The sequence below is a fragment of the Dama dama genome, chromosome 5 (assembly GCF_033118175.1).
Source record: "Dama dama isolate Ldn47 chromosome 5, ASM3311817v1, whole genome shotgun sequence".
In the NCBI taxonomy this organism is placed as follows: domain Eukaryota; kingdom Metazoa; phylum Chordata; class Mammalia; order Artiodactyla; family Cervidae; genus Dama; species Dama dama.
The window spans coordinates 88,381,846-88,403,351 of NC_083685.1; the positions used below are offsets into that span (position 1 = coordinate 88,381,846).

General features: G+C 38.8%; 2 protein-coding genes across 5 annotated transcripts in view; one reads left to right on the plus strand and one right to left on the minus strand.

Annotated features, from left to right (window-relative positions):
• CRLF3 (cytokine receptor like factor 3) overlaps positions 1-21,506 on the plus strand; it is a 60,411-nt gene that overhangs the window by 29,739 nt on the left and 9,166 nt on the right. The window contains exons 7-9 of one of the 3 annotated variants that reach the window (XR_009692937.1): positions 9,273-9,385; positions 10,435-11,895; positions 13,066-19,081. Coding sequence is in view for 1 of the 3 variants with exons in the window: in XM_061142845.1 (XP_060998828.1) it covers positions 9,273-9,385; positions 10,435-10,691 (370 nt within the window). In the remaining 2 variants the exon portion in view is untranslated. Of the gene's footprint in view, positions 1-9,272; positions 9,386-10,434; positions 11,899-13,065; positions 19,082-21,506 lie in introns of those variants that run through there. The other 2 variants (XR_009692936.1, XM_061142845.1) reach the window with 2 other exon arrangements.
• The window catches only part of SUZ12 (SUZ12 polycomb repressive complex 2 subunit), a 38,136-nt gene continuing 35,644 nt past the window's right edge, over positions 19,015-21,506 (minus strand). For both annotated transcript variants that reach the window (XM_061142844.1, XM_061142843.1), the window contains one exon: positions 19,015-21,400. In XM_061142844.1, the coding sequence (XP_060998827.1) occupies positions 21,055-21,400 (346 nt within the window). In that variant the 3' untranslated portion in view covers positions 19,015-21,054. The remainder of the gene's footprint in view (positions 21,401-21,506) is intronic.

Consider the following 21,506-nt stretch of genomic DNA (forward strand, 5'->3'; position numbering starts at 1 on the left):
CTATCAGGTTAAGGAAGTTTCCTTCTATTCTTACTTTGCTGAGAGCTTTATCTATAAATGGATGTTTAATTTTGTCATATTATTTTTTTATACCTACTAAGACAACCATATGGTTTATCTTCTGTTGATATGATGATAACGATGGATTTTTAAATATTGGATCAGAAGCCCTACTTGACCATGTGTTATTCTTTTGTATATATTGCTGTAAGTTTAGCTTTTATGTTTTGAGGATTTTTATATCTCTTTCCAAGAGAGATATCTGTCTCTTTTTTCTTATGATGTGTTTGGTATCAGGGTTAATTGCCAGCCTTGTAGAGTGAGGTGGGAAATAATTCCTCCTCTTTTTTTCTCAGAACTGTCTGTGAGAATTGGTATTGTTTCTTAAATGTTTGAGAGAATTCAACAGTGAATTCGCCATCCTAGAATTTTCTTTGTTGGAAGATTTTCAGTTTTTACAATAATAAGATAATCAGCTTTATTTTAAGAGAGGATAAAAGCTATTTTAGGATTTGTATAGTAGGGAATATATTTCTGTATAAAAAAATCCTTTTCTACCGTGACTTGATAAGACATCCCTTTTCTCTTTTTTTTTCCTGACAAGCCAAGCTGTGCCATGACCCTCTTTGTTAACATATGGCTTATTTGTTCCTTGGGCTAGTTTCCCGTTAGTGACACACAGCCCAGCTGGCTGTGTTCCTGGAAGAACTTGCAGTCTTCCCAGCAGTGTGTGAGGGTCCTGACTGATGTTGCTGCATCCTTGTCAATATTAAGTGTTACTGTTTTAATCTGTAGCCATAGGCCATAATAATATTCTTCTTTTCTTTCTTATATTTATCATAAAGTTGGATACTTTTCATAATATATTTGGATATATTATCCAAACAGTGAATTTTTGGATCTTTGCTCCAGGTGTTCACTGTGGGAAGAAGGAAGTGCAAGGTTCTGAGGCTTTACCACTTAAATCCCAGTTAGCCAAAGTGCAGAGTAATAGGTATAGCCTTCCTTTTGCTGTCAGCCTTGCTTCTTTTTGTTCTGAACCATGTTCTTTTTCTCAGAATACTTTGAGAAAAATTATTCTCTGCAACTTTCTACATGATTTTATGCAGTGGATGGCTTCCTGCTAATCTGTACATAAGTTGATTTTTTAAGTTAATTGTATCTCTGAGGTCACTGTACCATGCCATAAATTATTTTATATGTCATTTTTCTTTTTTATATACTTTTTATATTTAGATGATTTATAGGAGAGTTTTTTTTTATAGGACTTGTTTATGTGAGAGAACCACTCAAGTAGTTTTTTAGGATATAATGTCCTGATTACTTGTCTTGAAACTTAAAAATTCAAAAATGTTAGGAATCCCTGAAAGTCCAGTGGTTAGAACTCTGCTTTCACTTCTGGGGATCCGGATTCATCCCCTGGTTGTGGAACTAAGATCCTGCAAGCCATGTGGCATGTGTCCCCTCACTCCCCCCGAAAAAAATATTCAAAGATGTTAAATTCACACTCTGTTTCTTAGTGAGCTATGAAAATAATTCTGGGTTTCAGGAAAATTAGCTCTTTATTTTCATGGTTCATTTTATATTCAAAGAAATTTTTGTAAGCTTTTAATGGCATACTTGTGTTATTTATCAAATGCTGTTTTCATGTAGAATGTTTCTAGGAACAGTTTTGTGATTTACTCAAATTGAGAGTTTTTTTTTCCTTTCTTCCCAAGATGTTTTTTTCTCACTGCTTTGAGTTTCTTTTTTTTTTTAATTGGAAGATTTAATAATAATTAAATAATTGGTTTACAATGTTGTTTTGGCTTCTGTCATACATCATCATGAATCAGCCATGGGTATACCTATGTCCCCTCCCTCTTGACCCTCCCTCCCATCTCCCTCCCCATCCTACCCCTGTAGGTTGTCACAGAGTTTCCTATGCTATGCAACAACTTCCTGCTTTGAGTTTTAACTCATACTTTATTTCAAGAAAATTTGAGTTAATTATTCATTTAAATCATTTAATCACAGAAAAAAATGTAGATCTGAAATGAGCTGGCCAAACTCAAGTGAGAGCACAGTCCGCCAAAAGATACCAGTTGCAAGCTCAGGGGTCCCCAGGGCCCATCCTCACTTCTAACTACATTCAGTTCACTTCAGTTCAGTCGCTCAGTCGTGTCCAACTCTTTGCAACCCCATGAATCGCAGCACGCCAGGCCTCCCTGTCCATCACCAACTCCCAGAGTTCACTCAAACTCATGTCCATCGAGTCAGTGATGCCATCCAGCCATCTCATCCTCTGTCGTCCCCTTCTCCTCCTGCCCCCAATCCCTCCCAGCATCAGGGTCTTTTCCAATGAGTCAGCTCTTCGCATGAGGTGACCAAAGTACTGGAGTTTCAGCTTGAGCATCAGTCCTTCCAATGATCACCCAGGACTGATCTCCTTTAGGATGGACTGGTTGGATCTCCTTGCAGTCCAAGGGACTCTCAAGAGTCTTCTCCAACACCACAGTTCAAAAGCATCAATTTTTCGGCGCTCCGCTTTCTTCACAGTCCAACTCTCACATCCATACATGACCACTGGAAAAACCATAGCCTTGACCAGATGGACCTTTGTTGGCAAAATAATGTCTCTGCTTTTTAATATGCTATCTAGGTTGGTCATAACTTTCCTTCCAAGGAGTAGGCGTCTTTTAATTTCATGGCTGCAGTCACCATCTGCAGTGATTTTGGAGTCCTCCAAAATAAAATCTGACACTGTTTCCACTGTATCCCCATCTATTTGCCATGAAGTGATGGGACCAGATGCCATGATCTTAGTTTTCTGAATGTTGAGCTTTAAACCAACTTCTTCACTCTCCTCTTTCACTTTCATCAAGAGGCTTTTTAGTTCCTCTTCACTTTCTGCCATAAGGGTGGTGTCATCTGCATATCTGAGGTTATTGATATTTCTCCCAGCTTTCTTGATTCCCCCTTGTGCTGCTTCCAGCCCAGCGTTTCTCATGATGTACTCTGCATGTAAGTTCAATAAGCAGGGTGACAATATACAGCTTTGACGTACTCCTTTTCCTATTTGGAACCAGTCTGTTGTTCCATGTCCAATTCTAATTGTTGCTTCCTGACCTGCATACAGGTTTCTCAAGAGGCAGGTCAGGTGGTCTGGTATTCCCATCTCTTTCAGAATTTTCCACTACATAGCTGGCTACAAATTCCAAGGTTTCCATGACCACGCTCAGGTTTTATAATTTGCTGGCATGACTCACAGAACTTAGGAAAGCACTTCACTTACGATAGCAGTGTTAATACAGCAGGAGGATACACATCAGAACCCCAGAGAGAGGGACTCAGCGGATGAGATGTGAGGGGGTTCCAGACCGAAGCATACATGTCAGGGGAGCAAGACCTTTTGCAATAACAATACTCAGAGTATTACAAAGCAGGAATGCTCACTCAGCCTTTGGTGTCAAGAGTTTTTATTGGGATTTTATTGATTACAGGAGACGCAGGTTCAATCCCTGATTCGGGAAGTTCCCTAGAAAAGGAAATGGTAACCAACACAATGTTCTTGCCTGGAAAAATCCCATGGACAGCAGAACCTGTTGGGCTATAGTCCACAGGTTTGCAAAGAGTCAGAGACAATTGAGCATGCACGCACACTTACACACATCTGTGAGATTGGACTAACATCCCTTCGCTCAAAGCCTCAACCCTGTGATCATGTGTTTGATCTTTCTGGGGTGACTTGTTCCCATCCTGAGTCATCATGTTAGGACCAACTATCTAGGGGCCCACCTGGAGCACCTCATTAGCATGGTGGATCTGAGATGCCCACCATGAATTATAAAGACACACTCCTGTCACTTGGAACATTCTAGTGATTTCAAGGTTATCTCCAGGCATTATGGCAAGCCAAATTCTTCATTATGCAATACTAAAACAAATAATTACTATCCTCCGTCTATTAGTGATAATATTAGCATGTTTTTATTTTTTAAAGAAACAATATTAGAGATGTTAAGGATAAAATTGAAGTATCTTGTGTTCCTCACATTCATCTCTCTCTCTATATATATAATATATATATATATTTATCCATATAGTGTTTTGTGTGTTTTTGTTGTTTTGATTTTAAAAATTTTATTTTTATTTATTTGATTGTCTGTGTCAGGTCTTAGTTGCAGCATGCAAACTCTTAGTTGTGGCATGTGGGATCTAGTTTTCTGACCAGGGATTGAACCTGGGCCCCCTGCATTGGAAGCAAAGAGTCATAGTCACTGGACCACCAAGGAAGTCCCTGATTTGTGTGTGTTTAAAATCTTTATAAACATGATTTTTCAGATTCACGGAAGAATTGCAAGAATAGTACAAAGAATCCCTGAATAGCCTTCACCCAGATTCCCCAATACTACATTTGCTTCATCATTTTCTTTTTTTTCCCAAATCATCTTCAGTGAGTATTTCATAAAAAGAGATCATAAAAATCATAAAGTTAACATTGATACACTATTATCTAACCTATAGAGCTTACCAGATTTAGTTGTCCCAATTAACGTTCTTTGCGGAAAGGAAAAAGATCTTGGATCATGTGTGATATTCATTTGTCATGTCCCGTTAGTCTCATTTATTCATTTACTCTTGGCTGTGCTGGGGTCTTTGTCGCTTCGAGCGGCCTTCCTCTCGTTGCAGAGAGCAGGGGCCCCTCTTGGCTTCGGTTCCCGGGCTTCTCATTGCGATGGCTGCTCTCGTTGCTGGGCACAGGCTCTGGGGGCCAAGGGCTTTCAGCAGTTGTGGCTCTTGGGCCCTACGGCGCAGGCGCAGCAGTTACGGCACGCAGGCTTGGTTGCTGTGCGGCCCGTGAGACCTTCTGGACCGTGGATCGAACCCATGTCCCCTGCATTGCAGGCAGATTCTTTCTTTCCTTTTTTGCCTGTGCTTTTTCTTCGTTGCTGTGGCAGGCTTTCTCTGGTTGCGGGAAGCGGGGCCGCTCTTCACTGTGGTGCCTGCGGCCCTCGTTGCGGTGGCTTGTGGAGCGGAGCACAGGCTCTAGGCTCGCGGGCTTCGACAGTTGCAGCACGTGGGGTCAGTAGTCGTGGCGCAGGGGCTTAGCTGCTCAGAGGCATGTGGAATCTTCCCATGCCAGGGACTGAACCCATGTCACCTGCGTTGGCAGGCAGATTCTTATGCATTGGGCCACCGGGGGAGTCTCTCTTTAGTGTCTGTTAATCTGGAACAGTTTCTCTGTCTCTTTTCAATTTTATGATACTGGCATTTTTTAAGGGCACAGGTCAGTTGTTTTATACACGATCCCTCATTTTGGGTTTTTCTGGTGTTTCCTAAATGTTAAGATTCAGGTTATGTATCTTTAGCAGGAACATTATAGAGATAATGTTGTGTTCTTCTAGGTGCCTTGAATTCTTTTGGATATATGCCCAAGAGTGGGATTGCTGGATCATGTGGTGGCTCTGTTTTTAGTTTGTGAGGAACCTCCATTCTGTTTTACAGAGTAGTTGGACCAACTTACATTCTCACCAACAGTGCTAGTACTTTATTTAGGATTTTTACATCTAGAGTCAGTCATCAGAGTTGTTGGCCTGAAGTTTTCTTTTCTTGCAGTGTCTTTCTCTGACTTTGGTTTCAGGATAATTTTAACCTTGTAAGTTTGGAAATGTTGACCAAAAAAAAAAAAAAAAAGTTGCACAACATGAGAATTGCAAAATAAGTTTTATTTGAGGCAAAATGAGGACTATAGCCTGGGAAATAGCATTTCAGATAGCTCTGAGAAACTGCTCCAAGGAGGCAGCGGGGAAAGATCAGTGTAGATGTGATTTTGGTGAAAGGGGAAAACATGCAATCAAGCACTGGTTTTTTTTTTTGTTCGTTTGTTTTTTTTGCAGAAGGTTTCTGCTAGTCAGGAAGAACAGTCATCACTGTAAAGGATTTTAGTGCTTTTCCAGACAAGAGGAGATACAAGAATTGGGCACATAAAATCTGCTTCTGAAAATATCTAACTATCTGGAGGACCTGTCCTGCCAGTTTTCCCCGAGCACAGCGTGCCTCATGCCTGCTTTCCTCCCTGAACTGCTTTCCCGAGTGTTGAAAATCAGCAGCTGCAGAAGCACATGATTTAATTCCTTGTAGAGGTAGATGGCAACTGCCCTTGACAAGTGCCAGTTTGTAGCTGACAGAAGTATTCCCTCCTCTTGAGTGTTTTTGAAGACTTTAAGAAGGATTGTATTTATTCTTTAATCCTTTGGTAGAATTCAGCAGTGAGGCTACTTGGTCCGGGGCTGCTGTTTACTGATAGTCTTGGTACATTTTTTATTACTGATCCAGTCTACTTTCTAATCATAAGTCTGTTCAGATCTGCTGTGTGTTTATGATTCATTCTTGGTAGGTTGTGTGTTTGTAGAAATTTGCCCGTTTCTTCTAAATTATCCAATTTCTTGGTATATTTTGTTCATGAGTTTCTTATAATCTGTTTAATTTCTATGGTATCAGTTGTAATGTCTCCTCTTTCATTTCTGTCTTTATTTGTGTCTTATCTTTCTTTATCTTAGTTAATCTAGCTGAATCTGTCAGCTTTGTCAATCATTTCAAAGAAAGAGCTCTTAGTTTTGTTGATGTTTTTCTCTTGTTTTTCTACTCTCTATATTGTTTATTTCTGCTCTAATATAATTATTTCCTTTCTTCTCCTAACTTTAGTCTTAATTTGTTCTTTTTTGTTCCTTGAGGTATAAGTTGTTTTCTGATATTAAAAAATTTTTTTACTTACTTAAATTTTTTGAAAATTGGATTAAAAAAAAAAAAAAGCTCTTTTTGGTTGCCCCCACATGGCATGTGTGGTGTTAGTACCCTGACCAGAGATCGAGCCCATGTCCCCTGCACTGGAAGCGAGGGGCTTTAGCCACTGAGCCAGCAGGGAAGTCCCTGGTATCTTTCTAGATGTCTGTGTTTGTGTCTGTAAACTTTGCTCTTCAGTGCTTTTGCCGCATCCTATACATTTTGGTATGTTTTGGTTTTGTTTTCATTTGTATCAGGACATTTTCTAGTTCTCTTTTTGATTTTGTCTTTGATCCATTGGCTGTTCAAAAGTTGGTTAATTTCCACATATTCGTGAGCTTTCTAGTTTCCCTCCTGCCATTAATTTATAGTTTCATTCCGTTGTGGTCAGAAAATAAACATGGTGTAATTTCAGTCTTCCTGAATTTGGTACACTTATTTTGTGACCTCCCATGTGCTGTATCCTGGAGAACATTCCTTGTGTGCTTGAGAAGAATGTATATTCTACTTCTTTTGGGAGGAATGTCCATATCATTTATGGTGTTCAGATCCCCTACTCCTTATTGATCTGGATGGTCTATCCACAATTGAAGTAGAGTATTGAAATCTCCTTCTATTATTGTGTAACTGTTTTTCCCATCAGTTCTGTAATTTTTTGATGCATATATTTAAGTGCTCTGATGTTGGGTGCGTATGTATTTATAATTGTTCTATCTTTCTGGTAAATGGACTTCCTTGTTTGTGTGTGCAGTTTCTCAATTAGAGCCTTGCTGGCTTTTCAGGAGCTGCTAATCTCTTGCTCCCTCTGGTGCCAGTTTCTGGTACTGCAAGTTTTGCAGCCGCAGGGTGCCTTCACTCTCTTGGACCCAGTGGCCCCCAGACATCCAGAGTATGCTGGCTCCCGACAAGGGAATGAGACAGATACCATTCCCTTGAGCTGTCCTGTGAAAAGATAGCACAGCAGAAGGAAGCCTCCCTCTTCTGCCTCCCTGCAGCACTGGCTGCAGGCTGCCACTCCTCACTTTTCTTTGGGCTTGGCAGCATTCAGGCATCCATGTTATGCCAGTTCCTTCGGTGCCCCAAATGAGGCATGACAGAAACCAGTCCTCTGGGAGGCCCTCCAAGGAGCTGGAATGCTGGATGCACACTCCACTCCTCTGTGTCTCTTCTGAAGGAAAAGTTAGGAGCTGGGCTGTTCTTGCCTGGTACCGAGCTATGGAAGCTTGGAAGAGGGGTTGGCATGAGGCAAGTGAAATTACTCTTCTTACCCACTTCAGTGCAGCTATTCTCAGCTTTGTGCTCCTTTGGGACTTTTTAACTGAATTCTGGAAATCTCCTAAAGGTATTTTGGTCTATATATCATTTAGAAAGTGTGTGTCCCTATGGTAGAATGAGTCCTAGGACTTAACTATGCTGTCGTATGGCTGGTGTCATTCTCCTTTTTTATACTGCTGGTTTAGAACTGAAATGACTTCAGAAGCCCACCCATGTGTTTATTATGGACTCCCATGTTTGCCACTTTACAAGGAAAGACATCTTGAGGCCACGCTGAGTATCAATAAGCACATCTTCCCTTAAAAGCTACGTGCTGCCCCTTGCTCAGTTTTCTTTTTTCTGTCCTTGAAAAGTCTAGCTTTCTGGAATGGAGAGAAAGATGTCCCTGGTCATCGGGATGTGGGTTGACCTTTATATCTCAGTACATGATGACGTATTGTTTGAGACTTAAACAAAAAAGGAAACGCTTCAACTTACTATATGAAGTTCTCCAGCCAGAATATGTCCATAACCATATTATCGTGTTTTAAAAGAGGGATTAAAAAAAAAAAGGGGGGGATAATGTCTATTTTTAAATGCTTGGTAAACAGTAGTCATTGTATAGACTCTCCTATTAAAAGTTTAAGTGATGATCACATTCATTATAATGGCAAATATGAACGTTTTCTACATGTCTAGAACCAGAACATAGAACAGAAATGTGCTGTCATAGCCATAAACAGGTAATGTGGACTCTGAAGTCAGAATGCCTGAGTTCGTGTCCTAGCTCCACCACTCAGCTCGGTGATCAGATCAGTTTATTTTCCCTTTTTTTTAAACCTTATTTTTTCTTTTGTGCCTGAGTTTACTTATGTATAAACTGGGTATGATAATAACAGTGCCTACATCATGGATTGTTACATGAATTGAATGAGAAGATTTATGGATAAGATGTACAGACACAAAGTTGTCAGAACAGGACCTGGAATTTAAGAAGTGCTAGAAAGAAATGGCACCCCACTCCAGTACTCTTGCCTGGAAAATCCCATGGACGGAGGAGCCTGATAGGCTACAGTCCACAGGGCTGCAAAGAGGCGGACACAACTGAGCGACTTCACTTTCACTTTTCACTTTCAAATCATTGTTAGCTATTCTTAAGAGTAATCGTGATGAGATAGCTCCTGTTAAGCTTAGCAACTAGTAGAGATCACATTAAAAAAAATATTTAAAAGACTTTTCTGCCCCGTTGACAGAGTTGAAACTGTGGGACAACCAGACAGAAGAGACAGCATAGGAGTGTGTGCAGAAAAACAGAATGGATATGACTCCCTGCAGAGGGATCAAGCAGTATGCATTAGTACAAATGGTAAGTAAGGAGGAAATAACTGCCGTTCTCTTTGAAATGTATGATTTACTATAATAAGATTTGAATCAGTCTGACACGTTTATACCAGAAGATGAAAATTTAGGTCTTAATGACATATCTATGTGACTGCTTTGTACCAGGTATTATTCTATACCCTTTAAAAATAATACCTTAATCTTTAACACCTTTTTGAAGTGAGGAGTAGCATTATATCCATTTTACAGTTGATGAAAGGGCTTCCTAAGTGGCTCTGTGGTAAAGAATCTGCCTGACAATGCAGGAGACGAGGGTTCGATCCCTGGGTTGGGAAGATCCCCTGGAGGCGGAAATGGCAGCCCACTCCAAGTATTCTTGCCTGGGAAATTCCATGGACAGAGAAGCCTGGTGGACCGTCGCAAAGAGTTGGAAAGGAGCACGCACAGCACACAGTAGATAAGGAGAGAGAAGCTGTGGCTTAAGTAGCTGGCATAAAATCACTTAGTCTGGAGGTCATTGAGCTGAGATGTTTTGCCAGGCGGTTTACTTCTGGATTCCGTGTGCCTAAGTCATCTGAAGTCAACATAGAGAAGATAAATTCAGCATAGGTTAGGGAAATGAGGCGAGTTTACATCTGTAGTGTTCTTTGGTCCTTACTTCACAGTGATCACACTTAAAGATCACTACCAAGATGTATTAATATTTTATGGTGTGGGTCAAACAGTCGGTAGACAGGATCCGTATTTATTCCACATGAAACAGTCCTGCTGTTCCACAGGAAGTAGTTTTATAAGGGAGATGCCGTCTGCGTGGGAAACTCATGGTCTCTATTTTAAGAGTGGAGCCCTGGACCAGAAGCCTAAAACGTTATTAAAGCTTTAACTTTTGCTTTTGCTTCTGCCTGGGGCATGTGGGGGTTAGTGAACGTATTTAACTGCATTATCTTTGACCAGTTGGCATTCCAAAATGTTTTCTTTAATTAGGAAATTAGCTTCATTACCAATAATCTAGCATCTTGTTTACATTCTTAGTTGTTGCTCACATGTGAATGACTCTTTACCTTAACATTTTAGGTGCAGTTTTTGTAAATGGAAAAGAAATGACTAATCAGTTGCCCGCAGTTACTTCTGGGTCCACTGTCACATTTGACATTGAAGCTGTGACTCTAGGATCCACCAATAATAACGAAGGCGGAAACTTCAAGCTTCGAGTGACTATTAGCTCAAATAACAGAGAAGTGGTGTTTGATTGGTTACTCGATCAGTCTTGTGGTTCTCTTTACTTTGGATGCTCATTTTTCTATCCTGGGTGGAAAGTGTTGGTGTTCTAGGTTTTCCGATGATTGGCTTTGGGTATGCAGGGGTTTCACATAGCTTTCCTCTCAGCCCAGTTGTCATTGGTTTAAAGAATGGTTAGATTCATCTCTCAGTTAAGCCATTGGAAACAGAAATTATTTACAGGATTTCTTTTGGACTATCTCAGCAATAAGAGGCGTGAATATGGTGGACGAAACCATTGCAATGCAGTCCATTTTATTTTGTAGTATAGTGTTAATTGGAATATGACATCACCATAAAAATCAAATTGGCTTTTAAAGTATGAGGAGATACAGAAAGCCTTATGAAACCCTTCCAGTGTACTTCTAAAGTTGGTTGTAAGAACAGAAAAATGCAACATAACATCATTTTTTACTAAGTCTCCATCTTTTAAAGATCCAAGGCCATTTAAGACTTTAGAATGAAAAGCCAGGAATAGACCAGGTAGAATATGCCATAATGTGCGCTGTAACGTACACTCTCTTGTGTGTTCCCCACAGGAGTGTTGAATATGCTCTTCATCTTCAGGGATTTGTAAGCAGTATTGAATTTTATCTCATGTTCAGTAATCTTTAAGTCCCAAAAGTGTGATAAGTTTTAAAAATTACTGAGCAAATGTCTACAACAGGCAAAGTGTTTTCTTTTGTTCTTTCCTTGCAGTCCCATTCCCAATAGGTTTGAGGGGCTTTACAGGGTAAAACTACTTACAGAAGTAGTATGCACAGCAGTGTTATTAATAGCTATGTCCCATGTATGAAATATGCACCAGTGCACATCCAGCCTCAGTGACTTGCGTGTCGCTCTTGGTAGGGTCTGAGTTGCAGTCCAGTTCATGAATTGGTCTTTTAGTGGACCAAACAAGTGTAGGCTAAATACTTGACCTATTTTTTGGGAAACAAATTTGTTTAAAATATTTATTTGAAGGACTTGGATGTAAACATGATTATCTTAACTTGCTATTTACCAGCCTAAGATCTTTTCTCTTTAATGTGAATTTTTTTTTTTCCATTTTTAAGAGTAGAAAAGTGGAAAAGCAAGTTTGATATTTTTGTAAGATAATTTATTGGGGGATTCCAGTTCCCTATTAGACAATCATGACCTTTTCCCGTTGCCTTTTTATATAAGTAAGCTGTTTTTTACTTGTTTAGTGATTAAGAAGATGTGCTAGAATGTAGATGCCTCGTCCAGCTATCTGAAACAAAAATAAAAAAGTAAAAGGTATGTGTGTGTATTTTTTTTTCTTTCATGAGATTTAATTAATTCAGATTTAATCTTTTAAGTAGAGGGAGAAAAGTCATCTTCGCTTTTAAGTGTGTGTGTATATATATATAATGGTAATAAATAAGCTATGTACACATATATAACATATATATTGGCAAGGCTGTACTCCTTCCAGAGGGTCTAGGGGAGAATCCTTGGAGCTTCTGGTGGCCACAGGCATTCCTTGACTTATTACTGCGTAACTCCAGTCTCTGTCTCTGTCTTCCCATGGCCTTCTCCCTTGGGCTTTTTTTTTTTTTCCAACTGCCCTGTGAAGCTTGCAGGATCTTAGTTCCCCGACCAGGGAATGAACCCAGGCCCATGGCAGTGAAAGCACCAAGTCCTAACCACCGGACCTCGAGGGAATTCCCTCCTTTTGTCTCTTACAAGGAAATTTGTCTTGGATTTAGTACCCATTCAAATAAACCAGGATGATCTCATCTCCAAGTCTTTAATTTACTTATAGCTGCAAAGACCCTTTTTCCAAATAAAATTGCTGTCATAGGTTCTGATGTGGACATGTCTTTTTGTGGGCCACCACCATTCAACACGGATGATGGTGTCTGGCTGGAGTGGAGTGGTTGTTGGTCATCAGTTTGTCTTGCTAGGCTGCCCCTTTCCTGGTCCCTTGGCTGCAGAGAGCAGGTTTTTGTTGGGGCTTTTTGTCTGTCGGCATTTCCATGTTGCCGGCATCTTTTGCCCCCAAGTTTGGGATACACAAGACGAAAACCTTAAGAATGCACAGTATGGAGTTCCTTGAGTTTTGAGGTACCTTGGTCATCTGTCAGTCTTCTTATGTTTGTTTTATTATATTTTTTCCCATAGTTTTTAGTTTTTCTCAGCAGGAGGAGTGGGGAAATTATGCTACTCCATCTTCTCAGAAGCATAAATTCTGAAGCTATATAATAGATTTTAATATCAAAACAAAAATAAAAGAGTAAGTAGGGATGAAGAGTAAATACATCTCTTCGGAGGGCTTTCCCTGTAGAGGGGAACAGAGTAAGCATCTAGCTCCTCAGTTAAATATGAAAGATTTAGTTCAAGAAGTGAAATTTATTCAGTTATTGACAACAAACTATTGTGACAACTGTTGACAGGAACGCACTCACTGAGTTATCTCCTAAACAGGTTCAGAACTTTTCACACGTGTGTGAATCAACCAGTGCCAGAACGGACAGTTTGTTCAGCTCTAATCGGTGTCCTGTGTCTTTCTCTCTCTTGGATTATTCCTTAACCTTAGTGGAGCACTTCCTTCATTTGCTGTGAAAGGGTGCCCAAGAGGTAAATTTTTTGAGATAGAAAGCTGAAAATCTCTTTATTCAATCCTACCTTTGACTGTGACTCATTAAGAATTCTAGGTTGGCGATCATTCCCTCTCAGAATTTGAATGCACCGTTCTGTGGTCTCCCAGGAAAACTAATGCCTTCCTGATGCCTGTTCATTTGTATGTTGTATGTTTTTCCTCTTTGGAAGACTATAGTCCTCCTCTTTGGAAGACTCTTTATTCCAGCGGTCCCCTACCTTTTTGGCATCAGGGACTGGTTTCATGGAAAACAATTTTTCACGGACTGTCGGGAGCAGTGGTTTTGGGATGATTTAAGCATGTTATATTTTTTGTGCACTTTATTTCTATTATTCCACCAGCTGCACCTCAGATCATCATGTATTAGGTCCCAGAGGCTGGGGACCCCTGCTCTGTTGTCTTCCTAGTTTGTTTTTGGTATAACACTCAGCTATGTAGCTCATTTGACAGCTGAGCCTGTAGGGATATGAGTTTCTAATACCCGCTTTAAACCCACTAGATTATAAATTCCTTGAGTTTTTGTATTTTCTATAGCAAGTTATTCTCAACCCTGGCCTCACATTAGAATTTCCTGGAGAGCTTTTAAAAATAGCAGAAATTCTGATTCAATTGGTATTAGTGGAGCTCACTTTTTTTTTTAAGAAATGAAATTAATTATTATGAAGGCAGGTTTGGGAGTAACCACTCCAAAGTAACTAAAAGTACAGTCTCCATGGTGATTTTTTTTGGTAAATCTAAATTTGTTCTCTTTGGAAGACTATTCTTTATTCTGAAATTTAAGTTTCTTGCTCTTTCTATACTGTGTCCTTCTGTAAAATTAAAGTGACAGTAGACATCAGGTTTGCTGGGTTTGTTTGTAAATCCTATCTGACAAAATGTCAAAAAGTTTTTGAATATTTATTACTGGTCTATGAAATCCAAAGTCTGGGATGTACTTCCTACCCAACATTTCCTGATATGTGGGTATCTGATAAGTACTTATGAACTAAGAACAGTACTTTTCTTATAAGACAAAAAACCATATTCAGCAAAATAAAACTAATCTCTCACAAAAGCCTTTCTTTCATGGAATTTAATGTTGATTAAATGAAAAGTGACCTGTCACTTCATTAGTCTTACCTAAGGCAGTGTTAGAAAGCTTGCAGTTTTGTAGAGAATTAAGACTTTGTTAATGTAATCTCAGGAGACTTCTCCAGGATCTTAAAATATATAGCTTGTGAAAGGAGCAAGCATGTTATTTTTCCTTAGAGGTGGGAGCTGAGGATTGATGTTGACAAAACTGTAAGGTTGTAGGGAAGGAAATAGTGATAGATGTTAACCAAGAGCAGATTACTGTCCAGATCCCCTGTTGAAGGAGGCACTTTTTTTGTCTATTGCCATAGTTATTTTAAATGTATTTTTAATTGGAGGATAATTGCTTTCCAATATTGTGTTGGTTTCTGCCATAGATCAGCATGAATCAGCCGTGGGTATACGTATGTCCCCTCCCTCTTGAATCCCTCCCTCCCACCTCCCATCCTATTGAAGCAGGGATTTTGATCCCATTTTACATTTGAAGAAACAAACTCAGTGTGGTCAAGTAATTGAGTTTTGGAGCTGCAAAGGCCCTGGAGTTGGCATTCAAATCCAGGCCTGCGGACTCTCAGTGCTTCTGCCATGCTCCTCTGTGTCCACACTGCCTTATGTCCCTGGGGCACCAATTTGAGATAAGACATTTAGCTTACTATCTTGGCTTACTAAAACATGAACAAATGTCACCCTCTCTGGCATTCATGAGGGTCTGCCTTCTTCATCTTTGTAGCCTCACACTTAACTAAGGCAAAGGCCATTATAGGTGCCCAAGAAGTATTTAAGGAATAAAGAAGGCTCCGTGAGCCTAACTAATGGCATGGCAACCATGGTCCTTTCCCTTCAGGGCCTCACAGAAGAGCCAGCTCCCTGCTTCCCAAATAAGAGAAGTAGGGGTCATTTGGACAGAATCCACTCAGAAGAAAATCTTAGTTGAATTAGTGAAGAAAGGAGCTAAGATTTGTTGGATTCCTGTTACATTCTAGGCTCTTGTTCTAGGTGATTCATACATTTGTCTCAAAATAGAAAAAAGCTTTCATTCTGTGACCTGTGTAGCTTCATCGCTGCTTCTCTGGAGTAATGAGCAATAAGTCTAGCAAAGAGATGCATGCTCGTTTAGGGATAGGAGAAAGAAGTGACTTTAGTTTTGATCCATGAGAACTGGGAGAATCCCTGAAACATGAGTCTTACTCAACTCATTCCCAGTGCTTGGGACAAGTCCCAGCACACATCCACAGACAAATTACAGGACAACTGGAGTGGGAGTGTGCTAGCAGAGCAGGTGGAAGCTATTTGGGTTCTGAAAAAGGATGGAGTAACATGGACAGAAATATGATTCCAGGAGATGGTGCACCTGTAGGTGACCACTGGTTGAAGCTTTGCCATGTGGGTGGATAGGATAGTAGTCAGAAATGGGAAAAGACAACAGATTAAATACAGTAGTTTAGGAGATACACACTCTGTTCTCTAAAACCAGCTTTATAATGTGATTCATCCATGTGACATTTAAATAACAATCTTGTCTTATACTTGAGTGAATTTTTACTTCTGTATAAAAACCAATCTTACACTTGTACAAATAGTACATAGAAACGGAAGGTGCTCCAGAAATTGGATTGTAGACTGTGTATGGAGAACACCAGGGTGCATGGTGTGTACCATGCTGTACTCTGATACCCTACCTGGTTGGAGGGGAGACTGCATACATGAGAGAGTAAGACTGAAAAGATAGTGAATTCCAATCAGGGAGGAAAAGTGTATGATTTTTCTGCTGTCAACAACTCAGTTCAGTTGTTCAGTTGTGACCCCATGAAATGCAGCACACCGGGCTTCCCTGTCCATCACCAACTCCTGGAGTTTACTCAAACTCATGTTTCCATCACATCGGTGATGCCATCCAACCATCTCATCCTCTGTCGTCCCCTTCTCCTCCAGCCTTCAATCTTTCCCAGCATCAGGGTCTTTTCCAGTGAGTCAGTTCTTCACAATCAGGTGGTCAAAATATTGTTTAGCTTCAGCATCAGTCCTTCCAATGAATATTCAGGCCTGATCTCCTTTAGGATGGACCAGTTGGATCTCCTTGCAGTTCAAGGGACTCTCAAGAGTCTTCTCCAACACCACAGTCCAAAAGCATCCATTCTTCAGCTCTCAGCTTTCTTTATAGTCCAACTTTCACATCCGTACATGACTACTGGAAAAAGCATGCTTTGACTAGACAGACCTTTGTTGGTAAATGATGTCTCTGCTTTTTAATATGCTGTCTAGTTGGCCCTAACTTTTCTTCCAAGGAGCAAGTGTCTTTTCATTTCATGGCTGCAGTCACCATCTGCAGTGATTTTGGAGCCCCCCCCAAATTAAAGTTGTTTCCCCATCTATTTGCCATGAAGTGATAGGACCAGATGCCATGATCTCAGTTTTCTGAATGTTGAGTTTTAAGCCAACTTTTTCACTCTCCTCTTTCATCAAGAGGCTCTTTAATTCTTCACTTTCTGCCATAAGGGTGGTGTCATCTGTGTATCTGAGGTTATTGACATTTCTCCTGGCAATCTTGAATCCAGCCTATGCTTCATCCAGCTCAGCATTTTGCATGATGTACTCTGCATGTAAGTTAAATAAGCAGGGTGACAATATACAGTCTTGACATACTCCTTTCCCCATCTGGAACCAATCTGTTGTTCCATGTCCAGTTCTGTTACTTGTTGACCTGCATACAGATTTCTCAGGAGGCAGGTCAGGTGGTCTGGTATTCCTGTCTCTTTAAGAATTTTCCAGTTTGTTGTGATCTACAGCCAACAACTGGGACCCATCAATGGTCCATTTTAATATGGTACTGGTATAGTTAATAAAACATGTATCTCTGCTTTCCTTGGAGCAACATACTATTTAGATTAACAAAAAATACAAATACAGTGTTCAGACTATTTTTTACAGCGCCTGTTTTACTTAATACCAATTGACTGTGTTCCATATCTTTGTTAACTTATCCATTATACCTGGTTCTCAGTAAGAAACCATCCCTCTTCCTGTTTTTTTCTAGTTTTTAAAATATAAGAACTACAGAAAACAGGCAGTACATTTAAAAACTGCAGTGAACAGCCTCCTTCCTACCTGTCCTTTCACCCAGCCATCTTCCCTGACAGCAGTTGCTTTTGTGTATCCATTTTGTCATCTTCTTCAACCAAGCAAATATTGGTTACATATTCTTTAAAAATTTTGTTTAAAATGAAAGTATTCTAGAAACTTCTGTACCTTTCTAATCTGCTCAACAGTGGTCACAGTTTGTCAATTTACATGTGCCCCAGTTTATCTGTCGGATTAAATTCCTGAAGATGAAATTGTTGGGGCAAAGGTTAAACGCATTATGATTTTAATGGAAAGTACCAAATTACTCTCTGTAGAGGTTGTACTAACTTATTTCCCCACCAGAAATGTCATGAGTACCCACTTCGCCGTTTTTTACCCAACAGTATTATCAGCAGTCTTTCATCTTTAGCAAGCTGAATCCACCTGTGTTCCTGATCTCCTTTCCTTTTCTGGTCATGTGTATCTTTGGTCTTCTCTGTGTCTTCCATAGTCTGCAGGCTCGACCTTCCTATCCACTCTCCCCAGTCTCTCTGCCTGTTTTCCTCTTTCAATGGCCCCATTTCCCGCATATTCATGATAAAACTTTTCCGACTCATTTTCCATTTATTAACATTAAACTCCTCAAACCTGTTTTCTGTTACTTTACCCTTGAAGTTGCTGTCTTAAACTCATTTTCTGTTACAGGACGGCTTCCTTTATGAAACTCTTCTTCCTTGGCTTTGTCACTGCTGATTAATTTTTTCATACTGAAACACCATGATTTCTTCTTGGGCACTTATTTCACAATGGGCAGAGTTCTATTATTTAGTCGGGTATCTCACCTGGAGGACTCCCGCAGCATCCCTGTGCTTCTCCCTGTGGAAAGCTTCTCCCCTCCCAGATTCTTGGAACCACAGCTCACCTATGACACAGACTGGTTTGTGTCATGTCTGTGCAGTAAATCTCCAAATACTTCTTATTGCCTGAAATCCAAATGCTTAGTTAGCATGGCATATAAGGCTTTCAGTTTATGTAACAAATATATGAACACCAAAGAAGACCATGAGTCACTAGTAAGGCCAGTGAGACTGACTCAGGAGTCTAATGAAAAGGAAGCAGGTGTTTAAAGAAACAGAGTGAGCTTTGGAACCAGAGGCTCTCAGCTCAAAGCACATACATGTGTACAGGCAAGCTATTTCCTGTAAATAAACCAAGCACAGTGGAACCGTCAACACTTCAGGAACATTTTCTTCAATTCTTCTAAATTAATTTCAACTACTGACCTCACAGAATATATTATTTTATTATATAATTATTATTTGTGTCTCACTATATGGTTTTTTGAAAGCCAACATAAATTCCTTTTCATTCAAAAGAAAATGAAAAAACCAAAGGTGAATCAGCCTTAGGGCAATTAATATTGACATTACCCTAGACTATAAATTTTAAAATATCTTTTATGTGACAGTATAACATACTAGTTGCAACTGTTATTACTAGAACTAAAAGCAGGATTTCACATCTTCTCAACTTATTTGCTCTGATGGATATACTTTTTTGGATATTTCCTATCCTAGCCAAGCCAAAATTTTTTTGTGTGTATTAACAATGCATAATGTAAGAAAAAAACAAAACAATGCATCTTTTATATTATTGAACTTTATGTACAAAATCATTTGATTTCAAATAAACATTTAATGTAAAAACAAACGTTCTTTTAAACTGAATTTTTTTTTTACATCTACTGTACCATTCAAATGCTTTATCATCTTACATGATTTCTTCAAAATCTCTTATCAAGGGTACATATAGAAAAGCTTTTTTTTTTTATAAATAGAAACAAAGGGATTTTTTCAGCTTTTATTATAAGATGACATAAAAAGTTTACTCAACAGAAGTAATTTCATTACTATTTGGGGGAGGGAATCACCAACTTTTTGTGCAAACAATGCTAGCCTTCTTTTAAGCATTAAGAGCATAACTGCTTAAGAAATGACATAAGCAATAATTCTACACCTACATCTCCCCTAAAATAATCTATTTTTTTTTTTTTTACATATGTGCACAGCTTTAGCAAATTAAAGCCCGAGAGAAATGCTCGAAATCCACTATGCAGAGGCATAATCAGAGTTTACTGTAACTCATCATTTGGAGAGCTTACCAATCAAGGAGTCTGTAATGAAAGCTGCAGTTTCCCTCTTTCCTATTTTTTTTCCAACACAAAAAAAAAAAAAATCAATGACTAGGAACTTAATACTGGATGACAAATCACATCCACACTATCAGTTAAATAGCCTCACAGTTAAACACATCTTAAAGACCAATCAAATCAGTATTTACATTTTATAAATTTCTGAAGACACCATTAGAAAGCTTATATATCCCTTCATTAAACAAAATAGGGAACTGCATCTGATGGTGGTGGAATGAAATTAAAAAAATTAAAAATACCTGTATTTACAGCAGCATTGATCCTTTATAAATAAAGAATATGAAAATGCAATTATCTTTAAGGATAATAAAAAATTGAGGTGATGTTACTCAACCACAGTGCTTGGAGTTGGACTAAAAATCTATTGGTGCTTGTTAATGTGCCAGTAGTGAAACCACTTTCTGTTGGAGAAAATCCAACTGTAAATATGTGCATGAGACACATATAACACAGGGCAAAATTGCTCAGAACGATTCAAGTCAGCTTATCTGTATTGGATATTCTAATCATGAAATACATTACGAAGACATCCTTGCAAAGAAAAAAAAAAGTTACAACATTTTCTGGTTCATTTTTATAGAACATTTCCTCCCTCACAAGTGGCATCTTAAAAATCTTAAACTCGTTCTTCCCTTGGTTTACAATCCTAATGAACAGATGTGGACAGCTGAATCTTCCATGTGATTACCTAATTGGGAAAGAAGAAAAAAAAAAAAACCAGCAAAATGTTCAAGTTTAAAAAAATATACTGGGTGAGCAATGCACTAAAATTATCCACATAAAAACAAATGGATGGTCAGTAACCTTAGAAGCCAACATTGACATTTCACCAACAAAAATGTGAAAAATTAACATGTTCTCAAACAGGCGTAAGATGAAGAAGTGCTATTTTTAAATTGTAAAATGAACTCACATAATGTAAAATACCTTATGTAGTAATTTTTCACTCCAAATTGATAAATGATTTCAAAGTCAAGGATTAAGGTCTGATTGCAAACAGTACTGCAACATAATTTCACAAAAATCTTCAGATTCTAAAAAAGGGAATCACATTCTAATTTTCCCTCCCCAAGAAAATGTCTCACAATTACAAAGTAGAAAAACAGCCAGTCACAAATGCCAAAAAAAAAAAAAAAAACCCAACACATTATAAATATGAAATAATTTCTAGATTATCAATTCAGTATATTTCATAAGACAATTTTTGAAGTTAAAAATACTTTAAGGTATTGCTTTTCATGCTCCAACTTGAGAATATTTTAATGACATCAATAAAACTGATATGCGGTTAATGCTGCATACTGAAGTGAAGTAGAACCCTGATTAAAAATATCCTTGTTGAAATCATTTACTTCATCTGACAGTGCCTGTTTGGAACCTATGATTAAAAACACAAACAGAACTCTTCCTAGAGGCTGAATTCCCTAGAATGAAATTTCAGTGTTTGTCCATAACGTGGGGTTAAGCCTTTTCAGAGTTTTTGTTTTTTGCTCTGTTTTGAAACCCCTGAGACACCATCTGTTTCCAAAGCTTTCTCTTTTGAGTTAATTTCACTAAATCCATTTGCTGTCCCATTTTGTTCTTCAGTGACTTCTTCATTTGCAGGGGAAGCAGATTCTCCTTTTTCTAATTTTTGTTGCATTTCACGGAGCTTGGTAACAGCTTTATCTATTGACATTATGCTAATAAGATTAAAGTCATGCATGCTGACTAGATGAAGCATGAAGTTTCGACATAAATTCTTCTTAATTATTTTCTGTCCATAGTTTTCTACAAACAGCATACAGGCATGATTCATTTGATTGTCAGCAATAAACCTATTTAACAAAAACACAAACACATCAACAATAATACAAAGTATTTCTGTCAAAGGCCACAGTGATAACTATTACAGGACAATAAGGCTATATCTAGGTAAGTGAT